The sequence below is a fragment of the Panicum virgatum genome, chromosome 2N (assembly GCF_016808335.1).
Source record: "Panicum virgatum strain AP13 chromosome 2N, P.virgatum_v5, whole genome shotgun sequence".
Lineage (NCBI taxonomy): Eukaryota > Viridiplantae > Streptophyta > Magnoliopsida > Poales > Poaceae > Panicum > Panicum virgatum.
This window is the reverse complement of record NC_053146.1, coordinates 60,270,916-60,288,996: the sequence shown is the minus strand read 5'-3', so window position 1 is coordinate 60,288,996 and position 18,081 is coordinate 60,270,916. Positions and strand designations below refer to the sequence as shown.

The following is an 18,081-nucleotide window of genomic DNA, read 5'->3' as shown; positions in this document are numbered from 1 at the left end:
ATGAGATGATGATTAGCGCGCAAAATTTATGCAGCGAGGAAGATTTGTTGACACGACGAAACGACGTGGGTCGTTTCAGCATGGTGCTACAGCACTTTTTTTTTCGGCGCGCGGCCCCCGGCTAGACAGAGGGCGACGACGATGTGGCAACAAGATCATATCGATATCTGAAACGACTTTCTTCTAAAGGGAGTACATAGTGCAAGATTTTAAAATCCAAAGGAGACTGGAGTCTACCGTACTAGTCATCTTGGTTGTACCTCACCGGTTGACTCATCGACTGAGGAATCTTACTCCCTCCAGTCCCACATAGACTGTTCGTTTAGAAAAAAATTAGATATGTTACTAGTAGTGAGAAATGAACTTGATACCTTTAATAATTAAAGATTTTTAATAAATGCAAATGCATTGGAAATAGAAAACATAAAATATTTGATTGGCTCCATAACTTTCTCTACATGGTACTTGTCATTGCTTTAATTAGATAAATCTTATTACAATATAAATAAACAGTATCTGTGAGACAAATTTTAGAAGCTACTGTAGTAAATGAATAGATGGAGTAGGGCGTTAAGTACCCAAGCCAAAACACACATGAGGCTGCGACCTATGACATAACCGGTGACGCATTTGATGGCGTAGGCTACTGTGACGTAGGCCCATCCGATCCTTGTCCAAAACGGCTCGGCGTCAGGAGGACCCGAATACCCGCCCGATCGAGTGACCCGATCAGGATCGGGACGTGAGGGGAGTCAGGGGACCCCCCGCTCGATGTGGTGGCGCGGATTCTTCGCCGCCCGCCGCCCGCCGCCGGTGACCGCGGGCACCGGTGGCGGGCACTCTGCCCGCGCACCCGCGCAGCAGGGCATTTGGTGGCTGGTGGTGCTCATGCGATTCACCGAATGACTTTGACGCATCATGTCATGCTACGACGGACGGCACTCGGCGTGTCTCGTCTCAGCACGAGTGGACTATGAGGACGCTACAGTGCTTTTTGCGGCGCGAGGGCCCCGGCCAGATGTCGCCAGGCAGAGGGCGCCGAGACGTGGCGGCAACTGAGATCACGGACGCTTGCGCAAAAGAATCTCAAAAAACTAGTGATTTGCGCGCCCATGCGCGCGATAAAAGCCAAGGTTTATATCAACAATTTGTAAACATGAAAGATGAAATAGAAAAATCCATTGAAAAATGGCTACACGTATATTACAAAAACATGATGGTATGCAGTAGAGCAATTTTTCTATTTTTCTGTAAAGGACTAATCCATGAAAACTATAATCCATAACAACAAAGCCATATAACTTCTGCAGATTTAAAACTACTTGAAATGTGCCTTGTTCATAGGCAGTAGCCTCTGTTGATTCCGCGCACACCCAAAAAAAAAGTTGTCTCGTGCAGAAATAGGTACCATTTAAATCACAGCAAAAAAGTATGCGTACAATTTTTTGTGATCATATTTCGTTTCAAAATGGATAGGAAAATTATATGATGTAAAATGAGAATAATTGATTTCTACGGGCGTGGAAGTTTTGCAAGTCTATCTGATGCTTGCATTAAATATGGGATGAATGTGTCTTGGTTATGACATGATTTATGCATAAAAGGCAGATGTCACAGCCTCACAGCATGTTATACAGGTTGGAGGTAAAAAGTAGGAAATGTCTCGCTGCCATCATGTCACTAAGTGATCCAGTGGTATGCCAATGGAATGTTTGATTATCAAAAGAAAACATTCCCAATTGAGATTTCAGACGTCCAAGAGCAGTAGAAAAAAAAAGATATGCTTTGTGATGCGTCACATAGCTACCTGGTATTTCTGAACAGCTACAAAAGTTATTCCTGCCTAATGATATCTTTGTATGGTATCTTGCTTTGAATCACGCCTAAATATTGAGGCTATTTGTTCCTCTGTTTTCTTTTCCTTTCCCTTGTTGTTGTTTATGGGGGAACAAACAATCATCCCGGAAGTACACATTAGAACATCTTCATCTGTGGCCAGCTTTTCTAATCATACACCAAAAGGCAAAGGAAAGATGGTTATATGGTTTGATGATTGTTGCTGGTCTCAAGCATTCAAATAGCATCTTAACTTGAACACACTCAAACTCTTCTACCTCCGCTTCATTTCAGAACATCGAAGACAAAGGATGAGCATAGCAAGTAAGGTCTTCAAATGTACCGCTTCGTTTTCCTTTTGTTGCTAAACTCCATACTCCATACACAGTAGCTTTTCATAAAGCAAAATCATATCTTACAAATGAAAAAGGTAGAATATATATATATGCATAAAACAAAAGCACTGCCCCTACAGTGACCTGGTTTGTTGAACTAATAACTCGTCACAAATAAACTAAAATAAAAATAAAAGAAAGGTATTCTTGGGCCAACTCAAAAGAAGCAAAGAGGCCGAGTATATATACTCTTGCACTTTATTTTCAGCCGACAAAGTAGAGTATTTACTTGTATATATAAAATCTTAAAGTAGAATATTTCCTTCTATGTATAACATCGACTATCTACATATTTACTTTCGGTTTTCAAATGAAAAGAGACAGGTCATGAGAATATGTTAATATATAGTGTGGCGTGGGGAGAAAATCGTAAAAGTATATAAGTTTGACCAGATGATGCATTGTGTTGAAATAGCTATAGGTAAGCAGTTTAGAATTATTTATATGAGTACTTTTAACTGACATATATAGGAGCATCATGGCCAAGATACTTTCATATTGCTAAAGTTACTGCTCCATAAATAAAATTCATGTTCTTGAGCTATCATTGTTACCTTAGGCAAGGCATGTAGCCTGAATTTCTCTTCATCAAGTAGGAGTCCTTGTCAGCTGCATTTGTAGTCAATTTCATTCTTATTTTTGCAGAAACCTGAGCATCCGTATTTGGCCAGTATTGCATAGGCAAACCATCAAACACATTGTGTGGCTCCATGGCATGGCATAAGGCCACATCTCATAAGCAAATCATCAAACACATGGTGTGCATCCCCCATAGATGACAGGACGAGTCACTCACTTGTAAGCAACGGGTGATAGAATTGGAGAGGATGCAGCTGCAGACCTGTGCAGGACTGCTGACAGCTGCTGCATCGCATGCCTCGTCAGTGAGACGTGTTGTCCCCGTTCATGAGCTGCAGTGCCGCAGTGTAGCCCCGCCTTCTCCGGTGAGCCATCCCTGGCAGTAAGCTTTGCCTCTGTAATGCAGCATAACCCCGCTGGTGAGCTGCGATGCTACATCAGCTATTGGCTGGCGCAAGGGGCCCATACGAAGCAGAAAATGTGCGAGGCGAGAACGTTGATCTGCAACAACAGAGGCAAGTGCAGAGGGGATGGGCACGGTGAATAGAGTAAATGGATTAATGGAGGGGATCCAACAATGTCAGATTGAGATGATGCGGTGAGAAGAAGCACCCCGGAAGCTCTACCATCAAGGGAGAGGTGGCTCGGGCATGGCGGGTGGCGGCAAAGACGACAAACCGTCGGAGCGGAGGCACCGAGGCGGCAAGGTTGGACGGCGCCGCTGCATACGAGGCTGAGGAGCGGTGCGCTGCGAGGAAGGCAGCCAAGAGGGGAGGGCATGTGAGGGCTGGAGGAGTGACGTGTTTTGGCAGCTGAACGGCCCGCGCCTGCTGCGTCGTGATACCGGAGCCAGCACTATCGTCGGTGAGTTGCTTCATCTGAAAGCCGCCGGCTCCCGGAGGAGGTGCCGCATATTGGAGGCCGGCGCAACACGGAACACAGCAAATCGCAAAGAGCAAAAAGCAATTCCAACCTCGACGATAAGGCAGTCGCGAGCGGCCGCCGCAAAGAGGCACGCTGCAGCGGCGGCATAGCAGCAGCACGGCATGGCGCGACACGCTGGGGACACGTCGGCGAAGAAGCCAGGCAGGCAGCTGCGTGGACGGCGAGCAGCTTCAGCCGAGCAGCGGAAATCCCAGTGGCCACAGACCGCACGACGAGCATCGCGTGGCCCAACAATTTTCGAGCGACGTGGCCGGGGTGCGCGGGCGCCTCCCCCGCCACCATTGTTACTTTAGATCCCCACTTTTACAGGACTACTCGCATCAGCAAAGGATCTTTTTGGCTACAATGCAAGGGCAAATGCAAAGAATCTTTGAAGCACACAACTAGTACACAAGTGTGCGATCACGCACGATGAGACACGATGCATGTACCCGTACGTGCACAGTTTTATATTTTTCCGTCACGGGCCAGCCAGAGGAGACTTGGAAGACTTGGAGTCAACAGTCAATCAAGTAAAGAAAAGCTGCAGATCAGGGGCCACCGCTTTCAGGAAATTCGCTTGAACTTGCTTTTTGCCATCGCAGTCCAGGCTCCAGCCTCCATCACTCCTTGTGCTTTTCTAGGCCGACCAAGTGGAAAAACACTCGGCTGGCTCCCCGCCTACAAGAACGAGCCATTTGTCAAAGAGCACACCACCACATCGCACTACTAGTGCACCGAAGAGGAGAGGCACCGAGCGTCGCCAGCGAGCCATGGATCACCTGCCACTGGCCGCCCCAGCCGCAGCCGCCGCCGCCGAGTCGCTGTCGCCGTCGCCGGGAGCCGGGAGGGCGCTCGACGCGTACAAGACGGCGCTGGCCACGGCGGCCTCGGCCGCCGCGTACGCCGTGATGGCGCGCAGCATGGCGCGGGAGCTGCTCCCCGACGAGCTGCGCGCCGCGGTGCGGTGGTGCGCGGCCGCCGCGCGCGCCCGGTTCGGCCGCGGCGACAGGGAGCGCCACACCGTCGTCATCCGCCGCTACTTCGACACCGGGTACGGCGAGAACCACCTCTTCGACGCGGCGCGCGCGTACCTGGCCACCCGGATCGACCCGCGCGCCATGCGCCGGCTCTGCCTCGCGCGCTCCCGCGCCAAGGAGCCCGACGGCGGCGGCAGGTGGACCACGCTCATGTGCATGGAGCCCGGGGGGTCCACCGTCGACGTCTTCGACGGCGTCGAGTTCACGTGGACCTCCGTCGAGACCGGCGCCGACGACACGAAGAAGAAGGGCAAGGGCGGCGGCGGCGGCGGCTCCCCGCGGGAGTCCCTGGAGCTCTGCTTCGACGCCGAGCACACCGACACGGCGCTGGAGCGGTACGTGCCCTTCGTCATGTCCACGGCGGAGGAGCTGCAGATGCGGGACCGCTCGCTGCGCATCTTCATGAACGAGGGCCAGTTGTGGCACGGCATCAACCACCACCACCCGGCCACGTTCGACACGCTCGCCATGGACCCGGCGCTCAAGGACTCCGTCATCGCCGACCTCGACAGGTTCCTCAAGCGCAGGGACTACTACCGGCGCATCGGCAAGGCGTGGAAGCGCGGGTACCTGCTCTACGGCCCGCCCGGCACCGGCAAGTCCAGCCTCGTCGCCGCCATGGCCAACTACCTCCGCTTCAACCTCTACGACCTCGACCTGTCCGAGGTGCGCCTCAACTCGTCGCTGCAGAAGCTGCTCATCCACATGCCCAACAAGTCTATCCTCGTCATCGAGGACATCGACTGCTGCTTCGACGCCGCCGCGTCGAGGAAAGACGCCAAGGCGCCGGAGCCGGTCGAAGAACTGGACCCCGGCTACACATCGGACTCGTCAGACGACAGCTGGCCGATGAACGCGCACCGGCCGGGAGCAGCTCCGCCGAAGGGTATCACTCTGTCCGGGCTCCTCAACTTCATCGACGGGCTGTGGTCGACGTGCGGCGAGGAGAGAATCATCGTCTTCACCACCAACTACAAGGACCGCCTCGACCCGGCGCTGCTCCGGCCGGGCCGGATGGACATGCACATCTACATGGGTTACTGCGGCTGGGAGGCGTTCAGGACGCTGGCCAGGAACTACTTCCTCGTCGACGATCACGAGCTGTTCCCGGAGATACAGGAGCTGCTCTCGGCGGTGGACGTGACGCCGGCCGAGGTGTCGGAGATGCTGCTGAGGAGCGAGGACGTCGACGTGGCGCTCCGGGGGCTCAAGGAATTCCTTCAGGAGAAGAGACGGAAGACAAGGAAAGAGGCAGAGTACAAGAAGGACGCAGCAGAAGACAAGGAGGCGGCGGTAGCAGAGGAAGCAGTGTAGTTTCTTCTTCAGTGTTGCTTTATTAGAGCTTCCCTTCCTCCATGGTTTCGTTTTATTTCTGGAGCAGGGGAGCAGGAGAATAAACAACGAGGCAATAGGAATAGTAGTGTTATTTATCCCCTGTTGCTGCATGTTTGTGTTGCTCTTGTCTGCTATTTTGTTTCAGTTGCAGAGCTGTCCCTGTAATACTAGTCCATGCCTAATTCTGTCTTTGTTCAATTGTCCCATTTCTTCATCTTTCAATGTACAACACATCCAATCTAACCTGTGGAAGCGAATAAGCGATGACTAACAGGAAAATAAGGCCTAAGTTCACCTGGTACACATCATGTACTACACAGATCAAAATTCCCAGCTGGAAGAAGGCAAGAAGCACAAGCTCATGCTGAATAGCCATGGTCCATGAAGTGCAAATATAAATCCTGCTACACAAAAGACATTGTGCCCATGAATTTCTCTAAAATTTATCCAACCATGATCAGATGGTTCAGAGGTTGTGGCACTACGACGTTTGGATTGTCCAGTCAGTCCTGGGCTGCCCTGAAAAGGTGCTGCCAGTTATGAACTCCAGTGTAGTACAAAACAGACATCTGTTTAAATCATACCTTTGGTGGACTTTGGATATACAACTTAACAGATTTGTTTCAAGTATTACCAAAATAGCATAGGATATAAAGGCATCTTAAAAATAAGAAGTCATGAGCAGACAAATCAGCTATCTTAAAAATAGACACTGATTACCCCCAAATCAGCTACTAACTAATGGAGGCATATCTAGAGAACTATCGGAACAAACTTTTGAAGGCCTATGCTATAGAACTATCAGAACCAACTTTTCATGAGTGGTAGCATTTCAACTAATGCATCTACGACCACACAATCCACTTTCAGTTACGAATTACCTGCTGCTTCTTCTTTCCCTGCTAGTTCTACATGTGACTGCATTGATTCACCTTCACGCATTGCCTGCTTCTTCTGTCTGAGGAACTGTGCAAGCACCCCGAGAGCCACGTCGACGTCCTCGCTCCTCAGCAACATTTCCGTCACGTCAGCCGGTGTCGCCTCCACATCTAATAGCAGCTGCTGTATCTCCGGGAACAGCTTGTGATCGTCGATCAGGAAGTAGTTCCTCGCCAGCGTCCTGAACGCCTCCCAGCCGCAGTAGCCCATGTAGATGTGCATGTCCATCCGGCACGGCCGGAGCAGCGCCGGGTCCAGGCGGTCCTTGTAGTTGGTGGTGAAGATGATGATGCGCTCCTCGCCGCCCGTCGACCACAGCCCGTCTGTCGGTAGGTTACCCATTCCTAATGTGCCAAGACTTACATAGTTATTCATAACTACGTCCTAAGGAGCTGAGCAGCCGGACCGCTAGGGTCCGACTCCATCTCACCGGACCAACGATCCCGGATCCGCTTCCCGCTCGGAGACGGATCCGGTGTCACCACGTGTCCCAGAGGTGGAAATACTCAGCACCTGTGGCCGCGGATCCGGACCCCCGCAAGTGGGTCCGGGACCTCCACGTGCCATCCGGACTCACTACCGGAAACCCGCTGGTTGCCGTGTGCCGGAAGCTTTGCCGTGTGCCGAAAAGGCAACACACGGCAAAGGACTAAACACACGGCAAAGCCCATGTTTGCCGTGTGCCGAAAAGGCAACACACGGCAAAGGACTAAACACACGGCAAATCCCATGTTTGGCGTGTGCCTGGCTTCCTGACACACGGCAAATGAGACACACACGGCAAACGTGCCCTTATGCCGTGCGTGCGCAAGATGAACACACGGTAAAAATAAAAACACACGGCAAAATTCAAAGTTTGCCGTGTGCCACAGTTGTAACACACGGCAAACATGAGGCACACGGCAATTTTTTGTTAAAAAAACTTGATTCCGCCATTGCAACTTTTATGGGTAACTTGTTATTGTATGTGGCACTTTAAATTAGATTTTGATATTTTTCTCGATCCTTTTGCTATATTTAACTTTTTTATTTCAATGAAATGAATTTCATAGAATAAGTGAAGTTTGAATTGCAATACTTTTACATAGAGTAATAATGAAGCAAAAAAAATTATATTAACATCCTGAATCCCATGTGAGACCATATCCAAAAAAGGATGGAAAATTCGAAATTCTTGCTCATGAAACATGCCCTGGTACATGTTGTCCAATAGTTTTAAAATTATGTAAAAAAACAAACGTAGTCTAAAAAAATATAAGATTTGTCATGATATTATGATTTCATACTTGGATGCTATGGTAAAAATTTGAAAAGGTTCCGTACAAGTTTTCACTTGTACTCCTTATAAATCGAAGTACATCCAGAAAAGATCTATAGAGTTGAGAAGAAGCCGTTGAGTTTGGAAGTCAAATTATTGATCAAATTGGATGTTGACTTCAAAACTTTTTGTACATGCAATAAATATCTTAGGATCTTTCATGCCAAAGTTTGGCTATTTTTCGGTTTTGTTTGATAATTTTTAATTTTTTTTGCAATTAAATTATATCATGTGATATACATTGAACTTTAGCTATATGTGCATAAAATAATGATTTTTTCAATATAATAATCAAACAAAAAATGCTGATTCAGATGTGCAAGATATCTAAAGTGTTTTCAATTAATTTTATTTTGATAAGATGTGGTTCAGTTCCATATAATTATAAAACAGAAAATGTCTTTGCCGTGTGTCATATGATCAGGCACACGACAAAGGACTTTGCCGTGTGCCATAGCGCGGGGCACACGACAAAGCTGGCTGATGCCGCCGCCGGCGACGCTCGCCGCCAGGCCGCCGCGTCCACGCCTCGCTCCCAGGCCGCCGCGTCCACGCCTCGCCAAGCCGCTGGCCATGTGCGCCACCCGCGCCGCAGGTCCCACACCGCTGCCCCGCGCCCACTTCTTTGCCGTGTGCCGGATCGCGGGGCACACGGCAAATGGGGTAGCTTTGCCGTGGGCCAGATCGGGGCACACGGCAAAGCGCCCGCCCCTTATCCCCTTTGAGCCATACACACTCAGACACACACGCACCCCGTGCCGTCACCCTGCCACCCCCGAGCCCATGCCAACGCCGCCGGCCAAGCTCGCGCCCGCGCTCCCCCGTGCCCACGCTCGCTCCCCGACGCCACGCTCGCCGCCCCCACATGCCCGCGGGCTCACCACCCCGCCTCCCGCGCTCGGCCCACGCACAAACGGCCCCGACACCGACGCCGACGCCCGCGCCCACGCTCGACACGCCGTTGCCGACGCCCGCGCCTGCGCTCGACACGCCGTCGCCCGCGCTCGCCACGCCGAGGGCCTCCCTCGCCGCGCCGAGGGCCACGCCACCCCGAGCTCGCCGGCGCACGGGCGGGGTTGCGACGCCACCTCCGTCACCCTGCACGTCGCCATGGCCGCCGGCTAAGCGGACCGCCGCCCACGCTCGGCACGCCGACAGCCCATGCTCGCCGGGCCCACGCCAGCCGGCCGCCGCGCCCACGCTCGCCGCGCCCACGCTCGCCGCGCTCCGCTCCCACGCCGGCACTGAGCCGGCCCGCCACGACCCCCCGCAGCCCGAGGGGACGCGGCTGCCTGAGGCCCCCTCCGCCCGAGGCTCGCCGCCGGCCCCCTGCGTCGCCGCAGGCTGGGCCCGGGCATCGCCGCCGAGACGTGGCCCCGCTGCAGGCCAAGCCCCGGCCGCCCTCCACCCCGGCAGCCCCGGCCAACCTCCTCCTGTCTCAACCCCGCCGGCCCCGGCCACACTCCACACCGCCGGCGCCCGCTGACCTCCTCCGCCTCTACGCTGGTGATTTTTTTTGGCCATTTCTTTGTCATTTCATTGCAATTGATGCAAATGTGTATGGATAATATAGCTGTATTTTTTCTATTTGCATGAAATCAAAGGAAAAAGATAGTGAAATTGACCTCACATGCTGCACCGACACACGCATCCCCGCCTCGCTCGCCGTCGAGCCCTAGGTGAGCATGTGAAAAAGGCCTTCGCTCCTTTTATTGTTCAGAGTAGATTATATGATCTAGTTGCCTGTGATGAAATAATTTTTTACCTAGAATTGCTCTAGGTAAAATATGATGATCTTGAGCTTGTGGCTGCATTAATTGTTACAAATCATGTAGTTATGCTTCTCATGATTGTCATCAAACCATGTGACACAACCATACCCAAAGCAACTCTCGTTTGTGTTGATATGATGGTTGGGCTGGGTGTGTCACATGGTTCCATGTATATCATGAACCCTTTTTGTTGAGATGATTTCTCCCGCTGCACGTTCAAGATCAAATGAAACAAAACATTTCTGAGGCATACAACACTAGTTCAATATTTTTTGTTGAGATGGCCAATAGTAACAAATCATTGATTATAATTTCACATATGTTATTTTTTTCTGCAGGACCGAGCACCGCCACCTAGTTCCCGTCGCCAGCCTTCGCCACCTCAGTTTGCAGGACGTATAGCAAGGTGAGGCATACAAGACTCCAGTTTTCGTATCGCATGTTCGTATATCACGTAACCTAGTTTGGCGTCTCCAGTTCGAAATAGATACGGATGGAAATATGCAAAACTTTGCATATGTACGACCGTTTCTATTTCGAATTGTCCATGTTTTTGGACAGCCCGAGGATGCGTAGATGGGGTTAGTTTCCATGGTCTACTCGCATTCGAGACAGAGTATCGGCATCATTTCCCCGTTGTTCTCCGGATACACGATGTCCCTTCCGGGACGTGTATTTGGAGAACAGCGGCGAAATGCTGCCGAAATTCTGTCCCGGATCGGAGTAGATCATGGAAATCAACTCAAGCTACGCATCTTCGGGTGGGATTAGGACCTATCTTAACCTAGTAGAATGTTTGGAAATCGTGTAGATGCAAATGTTCTCTTGTATATTATATTACTCGTTGAAATGATAGAGTATGGACGACTGTGCGTGGATGTACTCCGGTTGGAAACAAGGGGGGAGTTGACCTTGGAATGGATTTAGAAGACCGAGACTTTCTTGGATCGAGCATTTGCAAAGGTTAAAGGAGGCTCATGCACTTGGTGTCCCTGCACCAAATGTGGAAACACGCGTCGACAGACACGGGAAGTCATGACACAACATCTTTGCAATTATGGATTTACGAGAGACTGTACCCAGTGGACCTACCATGGTGAAGGCAATCATATGAGAAACGAGGTCGTTAGGCAACGCATTGAAGATCATGATGCTGATGCCGGGGTAGGAGATATGTTAGATGACTTTCATGAAGCACACTTCGAGGGAGAACGTAGCGAGGAGGAGCCAGAGCCAACCGCGAAGACGTACTATGACATGTTGGGTGCAGCACAAGAACCCCTTCATGGGCATACCAAGGTTTCACAACTGGATGTCATTGCGTGCCTGATGGCCGTGAAGTCCCAGTTTACCCTGAGTCGAGATGCTTTTGATGTTATGTTGACAGTTATTGGCACTCTGCTTCCGGAAGGTCATATTCTTCCAAAAAGCATGTATGAGGCACAGAAACTCCTTCGTGCATTGAAGATGCCGTATGAGCAGATACATGCATGTCCGAAGGGATGCATCTTATTTAGGAAAGAATATGCGGAAGCAAAGTACTATCCAAAGTGTGAATCTTCTAGGTTCGTAGAGGTAGATACTAGTGATGGTCAGAAGAGGCAGCTCACGGTCCCTGTGAAAGTCCTACGATACCTTCCGCCCATACAGAGGATCCAACAGCTATTCATGACCGAGGAGTCCGTGAAACAGATGTCATGGCACAAAATGGGAACTCGATACAATCCTGATAAGCTTGTACATCCATCCGATGCTGAATCATGGACCCACTTTGACGGGATTCATCGAGTCAAAGCAGATGAAGCTCGTAATGTGCGTGTTGCCCTAGCAACAGATGGCTTCAATCCATATGGAATGTCGGCTGCACCTTACACTTGTTGGCCTGTCTTCGTTATACCCCTCAATCTCCCTCCCGGCGTGATTTTCCAACGACAGAACATATTCTTGTCGCTGATAATTCCTGGACATCCGGGAAATAATATGAGTGTCTACATGGATCCCCTGATTGATGATTTGCTCAGTGCTTGGGAGGAAGGGGTTTGGACATACGATCGAGCTACAAAGAGAAACTTTAGGATGTATGTTTGGTACCATTATTCCCTACATGACTTGCCGGCGTATGGAATATTCTGCGGCTGGTGTGTTCACAGAAAGTTTCCTTGCCCAGTATGCAAGGCAGCTCTGATGTTCATATGGTTGCGGAAGGGTGGGAAATATTCTTCGTTCGACAAACATCGACAATTCCTCCCTCTTGACCATCCATTCAGACGCGATAAGAAGAACTTCACGAAAGGTGTCGAAGTTCTGGACCTTCCCCCTCATATTATGACAGGTGCTGGTGTTCGTGCTCAATTAGATAGTCTTGTGGCTAATGCAGATGGTGGTTTTGAGGGATATGGTCAGCAACATGCATGGGCGCAGAAGTCGAGCTTGTGGAGGCTTCCCTACATGCAAGATCTCCTTCTTCCACATAACATTGATATGATGCACTCTGAAAAGAATGTCGCCGAGGCACTGTTCGGAACTATCATGGACATTGTAGAGAAGACAAACGACAATGTTAAGGCCAGAGTGGATCAAGCAACATTATGCGATAGACCGAAGCTAGACATGAGGCCTCCTGCGTCAGGCAAGGCATGGAAAAAGCCTAAGGCTGATTTTGTCCTGACGAGGCCCCAGAGGAGGGAAGTGCTAGAGTGGGTTCAAACCTTAATGTTCCCTGATGGGTATGCAGCAAATCTGAGGAGGGGAGTCAACTTGTCTACTATGCGAATCAACGGGCTCAAGAGTCATGACTATCACATATGGTTAGAGAGGCTTCTTCCGGTGATGGTTCGAGGATACCTCCCTGATCAAGTCTGGCAAGTGCTGGCAGAGTTGAGCTTTTTCTTCCGCCAGCTTTGTGCTAAGGAGTTATCTCTGACCGTTATTGAAGAAATGGAAAGAATGGCGTCTGTGTTGCTCTGTAAGTTGGAGAAGATATTTCCACCAGGCTTCTTCAACCCGATGCAGCATATGATTTTGCACCTACCGTATGAGGCACGAATGGGGGGCCAGTGCAAGATCGTTGGTGCTACTCAATTGAGAGATGTCAAAAAGTCCTTCGAACTAAATGTAAAAATAAATGCAAAATTGAAGCTTCCATCGCAGAGGCATACATTCTAGAGGAGGTGTCAAACTTCACATCGAAATATTATACTGACGTTACATAATCTTCCAAGCGTACATAATCCACCCTCACGTTACAATGCTGGGGAAGCTGACTCGAACCTCAGCCTTTTCAAAGGGCAACTCGGAAGTGCAAGTGTTGCGAGCATCAAGACCTTAAATTTTGAAGAGTGGCGCAGTATTATGCTATATGTGTTGACCAATCTATCCGAAGTGCAGCCGTACATACAGTAAGTTCTCTGCATTCATTTAGTTCTCGAGTACTTCTTTTTCGGCATCCAACCCGTTCGTTTCTCTTTCGATCAGGGAATTTCATGTGCAATTCTGGCATCGATCAAGGATACCTACCCTCCAGGAAGCTGAGACCCCTCTTAGACAGGGTGCGGGAAATGGAAAGCCTGATTTTATTTCTTGGTTCAATCAAAAGGTAATGTCTACTTCGTGGCTCTTTCGTAATATGATTTTACAAGTTGCTCGGACGTGTACATAATTTGGCCTGCTTGAACTTGCAGACCCAAACTGATGCCTCAGTAAATGCCGAGTTGCGTCAGGTTGCCAATGGTTGTGCCTACAGAGTCAAGTCATTTGGAGGTTATGATGTGAATGGATATCGTTTCCACACAACAAGTCACGAGCAGAGTCGGCCGAATAGAAGGACCACAAATTCCTGAGTGTTTACGCCAGGAGACGATGGGCTCGAGTACTATGGAAGAATCGAAGAAATATACGAACTCATGTTTCATGGGTCGAAACCTCTGAAACCTGTCATATTCAAATGCCATTGGTTTGATCCTCATGCTGTGAGACGGACTCCGAATATTGGGCTAGTTGAAGTTCAACAAACGTCCGTGTATCCAGGAGATGATGTCTATATTGTGGCTCAATAAGCCACGCAAGTTTATTATCTCTCATATCCGTGCCAAACCGACAATCGTCTCAAGGGTTGGGATGTTGTGTACAAGGTATCGCCACACGGTAAATTACCTGTCCCAAACAATGAAGATTACAACATAGACCCAAACGCATATGTCGGTGAGTTCTTTCAAGAAGAAGGGCTAGATGAGACTTTTCAGATAGACTTAACCGAAGCGATGGGAATGGAACAGGACAATGAAAGAATTGATAACGACGATGCAGAGGATGAGGTTCACAATGTCAAGGACTTAGAATTACTAGAGCGATTATGCTTAGACAATGACAGTGATGATGACAGTGTTCCTCCTATGGAGATCGATGGTGATTATATCGACACACGTGATAGCGATGATGACACATATGATCCGGCTAATCCGGATCATGATGACTATTTTTAATACATGTAAGAACCGTACTACTTAATTTTTGTACTATTTTTTTTATTTTAGTCATTGTACTTACTTTATATACTAATTGTACTATTTTTAATGACATCTACTGATTGATTTACTCATTTTAATTTCAGGAGATTGTTCGGCGATGGCGGGGCGCGGCAGAGGTCTGATGAGGTCACTCACAGACCTAGTGGGCGGCAGATCTACCTAGGCAGGTGAGTCCTCCCAGAGGACTCGACTGACAGGGAGGAGAAGTCGGAGGAGTGGAGCGGGTTCGTCGACGCGCGACGCCGCTGAGGGCTCCGGCACGGCTTCAGGAGGGAGGGCTGGGAGGAGGAGCAGGCGCAGGAGAGGTGCTCCTCTTGTGGAGGAGGAGGCGGAGGTGGCGGAGGAGGAGGAGGATGAGGAGGAGGATCCCAGTGCTGAGGAGCACGAGCACGAGCACGAGCACGAGCAGGAGCAGGAGGAGGAGGAGGAGGAGGACTTGGGCGTACCTACCGTCTGGCAGCGAGGCCCCTCGAGGCTCCCGGATCGTCCGATACCTCTAGAGCACCGACCGGTCCTCCGACCTGACGGGAAAAGGTAAGTAAGTTTAGAAGATTTCAATACGTTTCCTTTTGATATATTCAAAATCACAATTGACACTAATACTATCTCTCAATAACTTGAGCAGGAATTTTGACATAGTTGTTCCAGGTGTTGCTCACAACCGCATGGCCAATGGCATCCTGGGCCTCCTCTGCAAGCGACACTACCCAGGTGCCATGGATATTGCTGGGGTACGTCAGCCAGCCTCTTCGTGGGAGCACTACATCGCCGCACCGGATGGACCAGATGAGGAAGGCAGGGCATTTGACAACAAGGCGCACCGGGTGTTGAACGAATTATGGGTAAGTCCTCATGGAACTACATTTACGAATACATCATATTCATTGCACCGGGTTTTGAAATAATGACTTTGTTCACATTTTTGTGCAGGATTTCTACAGATGCGAGGAGGGAATGATGCCCAGGGCGATGCAGGTGGCTAGCAGAGCTTGTTACAAGCTGGTGGCGGATATGCTTTACGAGGCGCGCATCCAGGCCGTCATCGACTACAAGGCCAGGATCGAAAAAGTGAGGATCTACAAAAGATCTGCGAGAGACATCAGACTTACCCGGGAACAATACTTGCGGGTAAAGATTCAATCTTAAGGAGTTATCAACTATGCTCCATTTGTTCTTCTTAAATGTATTAGATATTGATGATGTGCAGGTGCCTCCGTGGTGGATTGCCAATGATTATCCATGCTGGGAAATGACAGTGGACCGGTGGTGCTCGCAAGAGTGGGTGGAGATGCACGAGGCTTCCCGGCAGCGGCGTTTGCTGATGCCAGGTGCATCGCACCATCAGAGCAACCGTAACCTCAAGTCGTACGCGGCTAGATATGTATGTGAATTAATTTCTTTATTCTAACGCTCAATTCTGCATAATTTCTAATCATCTTCCTTTTTTCGCAGTCGGCGTCACATGGTGGTGTGCCTTGCACCCAAGTCCAGGCATACTGTTTGGCCCACAAAGGAAAGGCGACGTCCGATGTCACCTTCAACCCGCAGGATCCGCCCGAAGTGTACAGCAACACAAGCGTCCACAACCGCCTCAGTGGGTACACCTCGATGGCACAAGAAGTTCATGGGCCGGAGTTTGATGCGATCAATGAGCCCATTGATGGAGAAGTCGTCATGAGGGCGGGAGGAGGCAAGAAGCATGGACGGTCCTGGTTTGGCGACAGCTTAGTCGACACAGCGACTACTCCCACTCTCTCGCAGATTCGAGCGAGGAGTACCAGCTCAAGTCCTGCCATACGCCCATGGCCAGACACTACACAGACTCAGATTGAGGCTGTCAAGGTTATTTCTGTTACATCCGTTGTTCCTCCGTTTTTACATATGTTCGCTTTGAATTCTAACCCTGTGATCAAATCCTTTAGGCCTAGATGGAAGCAGCCTTCCAAGCACGGCAGGAGGCGGCAGAGGAGAGGTGGAGGGCCGAGCGGGACGATATCCAGCAAAAATTGGATCAAGCTCTAACATTTATGCAAAGCCTGGGCTCGGCGATGGGTGTTTCGCCTCCACAATTCCCTCCGGCCCCACTTGTTCGTCGTGCAGAAACTCCTCCTACCGTAAGTGGTTTTGACTCCTATCGAGTTTCGGAATGTCTTAGTGACTTAGCATTAACCTGGATTTACTTAAAAATAATATCTTATGATACATCTACAATGGCTTACAACTTAGACTAATGCTTGTAGTTTCATTCTTATGTAACTCAATATATATTCGATTATATGCAGAATCAGTCGGCGGCATCCAATGATGGGCCAGTGAATCCTGACTTCTCGCCTCAGGTGCAGCAAACTCAGCAGCCTCAGCAGTTTGTGTGGCCACCGCCTCAATGGGTGGCTTGGATTCAGCAGCAGCAGCAGCCAGGTTGGTCGCAGATGCCTACATGGCCGCCCCCGCAGATGTGGCCGCAGCACCCGCCACCGCCGTCGGGCCCGTGAGTTATGTTGTATGGACTTGCTTTGTACCACTTTTATGGATTTGTTTGAACTTGATTTGTATGAACTTATATGAACTCGACCAGTACTTGTGGTTGTCGATGAACGAAACAAGACTTTATTTGTATGTTTGTATCAAATGCCTGTGATGCTTATTCGGATACATGGAATAATCATTATGATATATATGATTTTCTGGGGTACCATATACGTAATAATAAAACAAAAAAATTGGTTCTGGCATCTTTGCCGTGTGCAAAAACCATGGCACACGGCAAAGATTTGAACTTTGCCGTGTGCCACGCCAGCAGGGCACACGGCAAAGGCCTGGCCACGTCATCGTTCCTGGGTGGCAACTTTTTTTTGCCGTGGGTCCATAGTTGCGCACGGCAAAGGCCGGCTTTGCCGATCCCTGGTTGCCGTGTGCGTTTTGCCGTGTGCAGCACACGGCAAAAGGTTTGCCGTGGGCTTTTGGGGCTTTACCGTGTGCCACTGGCACACGGCAAATGGGGGGGGTCTCCCGTAGTGACTCCCGCAGATGGATCCGGGACCTCCACGTGCCTATCCGGACCCCCCGAGCCCTCGGCTCAGCACTCCGCTCGGGAGGGGTCCGGAGCCGCCACGTGTCCCACAGGCGCGGGCGTGGGCGCAAGCCTTCCACTGGAAGCTCGCCCACGTGTCCCGCAGATGCGGGCGCGGGCACAAGCCTTCCGCTGGAAGCTCCCTCATCAGAAGCGAATTTCCGGCTGTTGGGTAAAAAAACCCCTCGTTGTGCTCGCCGCGAGGTTTGGCCCTCTCAGGCATGGGCCTGGATTCGGGGGTTTTCTCTACCCGGGTAAGCTGGTGCGGCTTCCTTTTAATGAAAAAACGGTGAGGCCGTTTCCTCCCCCCGTAGAGTTTTCATATATTGCCGGGGACGCGCTGTACA

At 50.2% G+C, this 18,081-nt stretch overlaps 3 protein-coding genes and 1 long non-coding RNA gene across 7 annotated transcripts; 3 read left to right on the top strand and 1 right to left on the bottom strand.

Moving 5' to 3' along the window:
- Positions 1-1,579: 1,579 nt before the first annotated feature.
- LOC120661522 lies at positions 1,580-3,746 on the bottom strand. Of its 4 annotated transcripts, none has more exons than XR_005669927.1 (3): positions 3,437-3,746; positions 2,115-3,311; positions 1,580-2,004 (listed from the first exon to the last, which is right to left on the bottom strand). It is a non-coding gene; the product is annotated as an uncharacterized LOC120661522 (long non-coding RNA). The 4 variants fall into 4 exon arrangements; XR_005669929.1 differs by having other exon boundaries at positions 1,580-2,227; positions 2,786-3,311; XR_005669928.1 differs by having other exon boundaries at positions 1,580-3,311; positions 3,423-3,746.
- Positions 3,747-4,361: 615 nt separating this feature from the next.
- On the top strand, positions 4,362-6,307 carry LOC120661519 (AAA-ATPase At3g50940-like). The gene has a single exon (XM_039940411.1). The coding sequence runs from the start codon at positions 4,508-4,510 to the stop codon at positions 6,086-6,088; it is 1,581 nt and encodes a 526-aa protein (XP_039796345.1). The 5' UTR covers positions 4,362-4,507; the 3' UTR covers positions 6,089-6,307.
- Positions 6,308-15,087: 8,780 nt separating this feature from the next.
- LOC120661521 lies at positions 15,088-15,897 on the top strand. The gene is made up of 3 exons (XM_039940413.1): positions 15,088-15,198; positions 15,304-15,506; positions 15,595-15,897. The coding sequence occupies exons 2-3, from the start codon at positions 15,330-15,332 to the stop codon at positions 15,808-15,810; spliced, it is 393 nt and encodes a 130-aa protein (XP_039796347.1). The 5' UTR covers positions 15,088-15,198; positions 15,304-15,329; the 3' UTR covers positions 15,811-15,897.
- Positions 15,898-16,590: 693 nt separating this feature from the next.
- Positions 16,591-17,275, top strand: LOC120661520. Its single transcript, XM_039940412.1, has 2 exons — positions 16,591-16,778; positions 16,947-17,275. The coding sequence occupies exons 1-2, from the start codon at positions 16,593-16,595 to the stop codon at positions 17,154-17,156; spliced, it is 396 nt and encodes a 131-aa protein (XP_039796346.1). The 5' UTR covers positions 16,591-16,592; the 3' UTR covers positions 17,157-17,275.
- Positions 17,276-18,081: the final 806 nt, after the last annotated feature.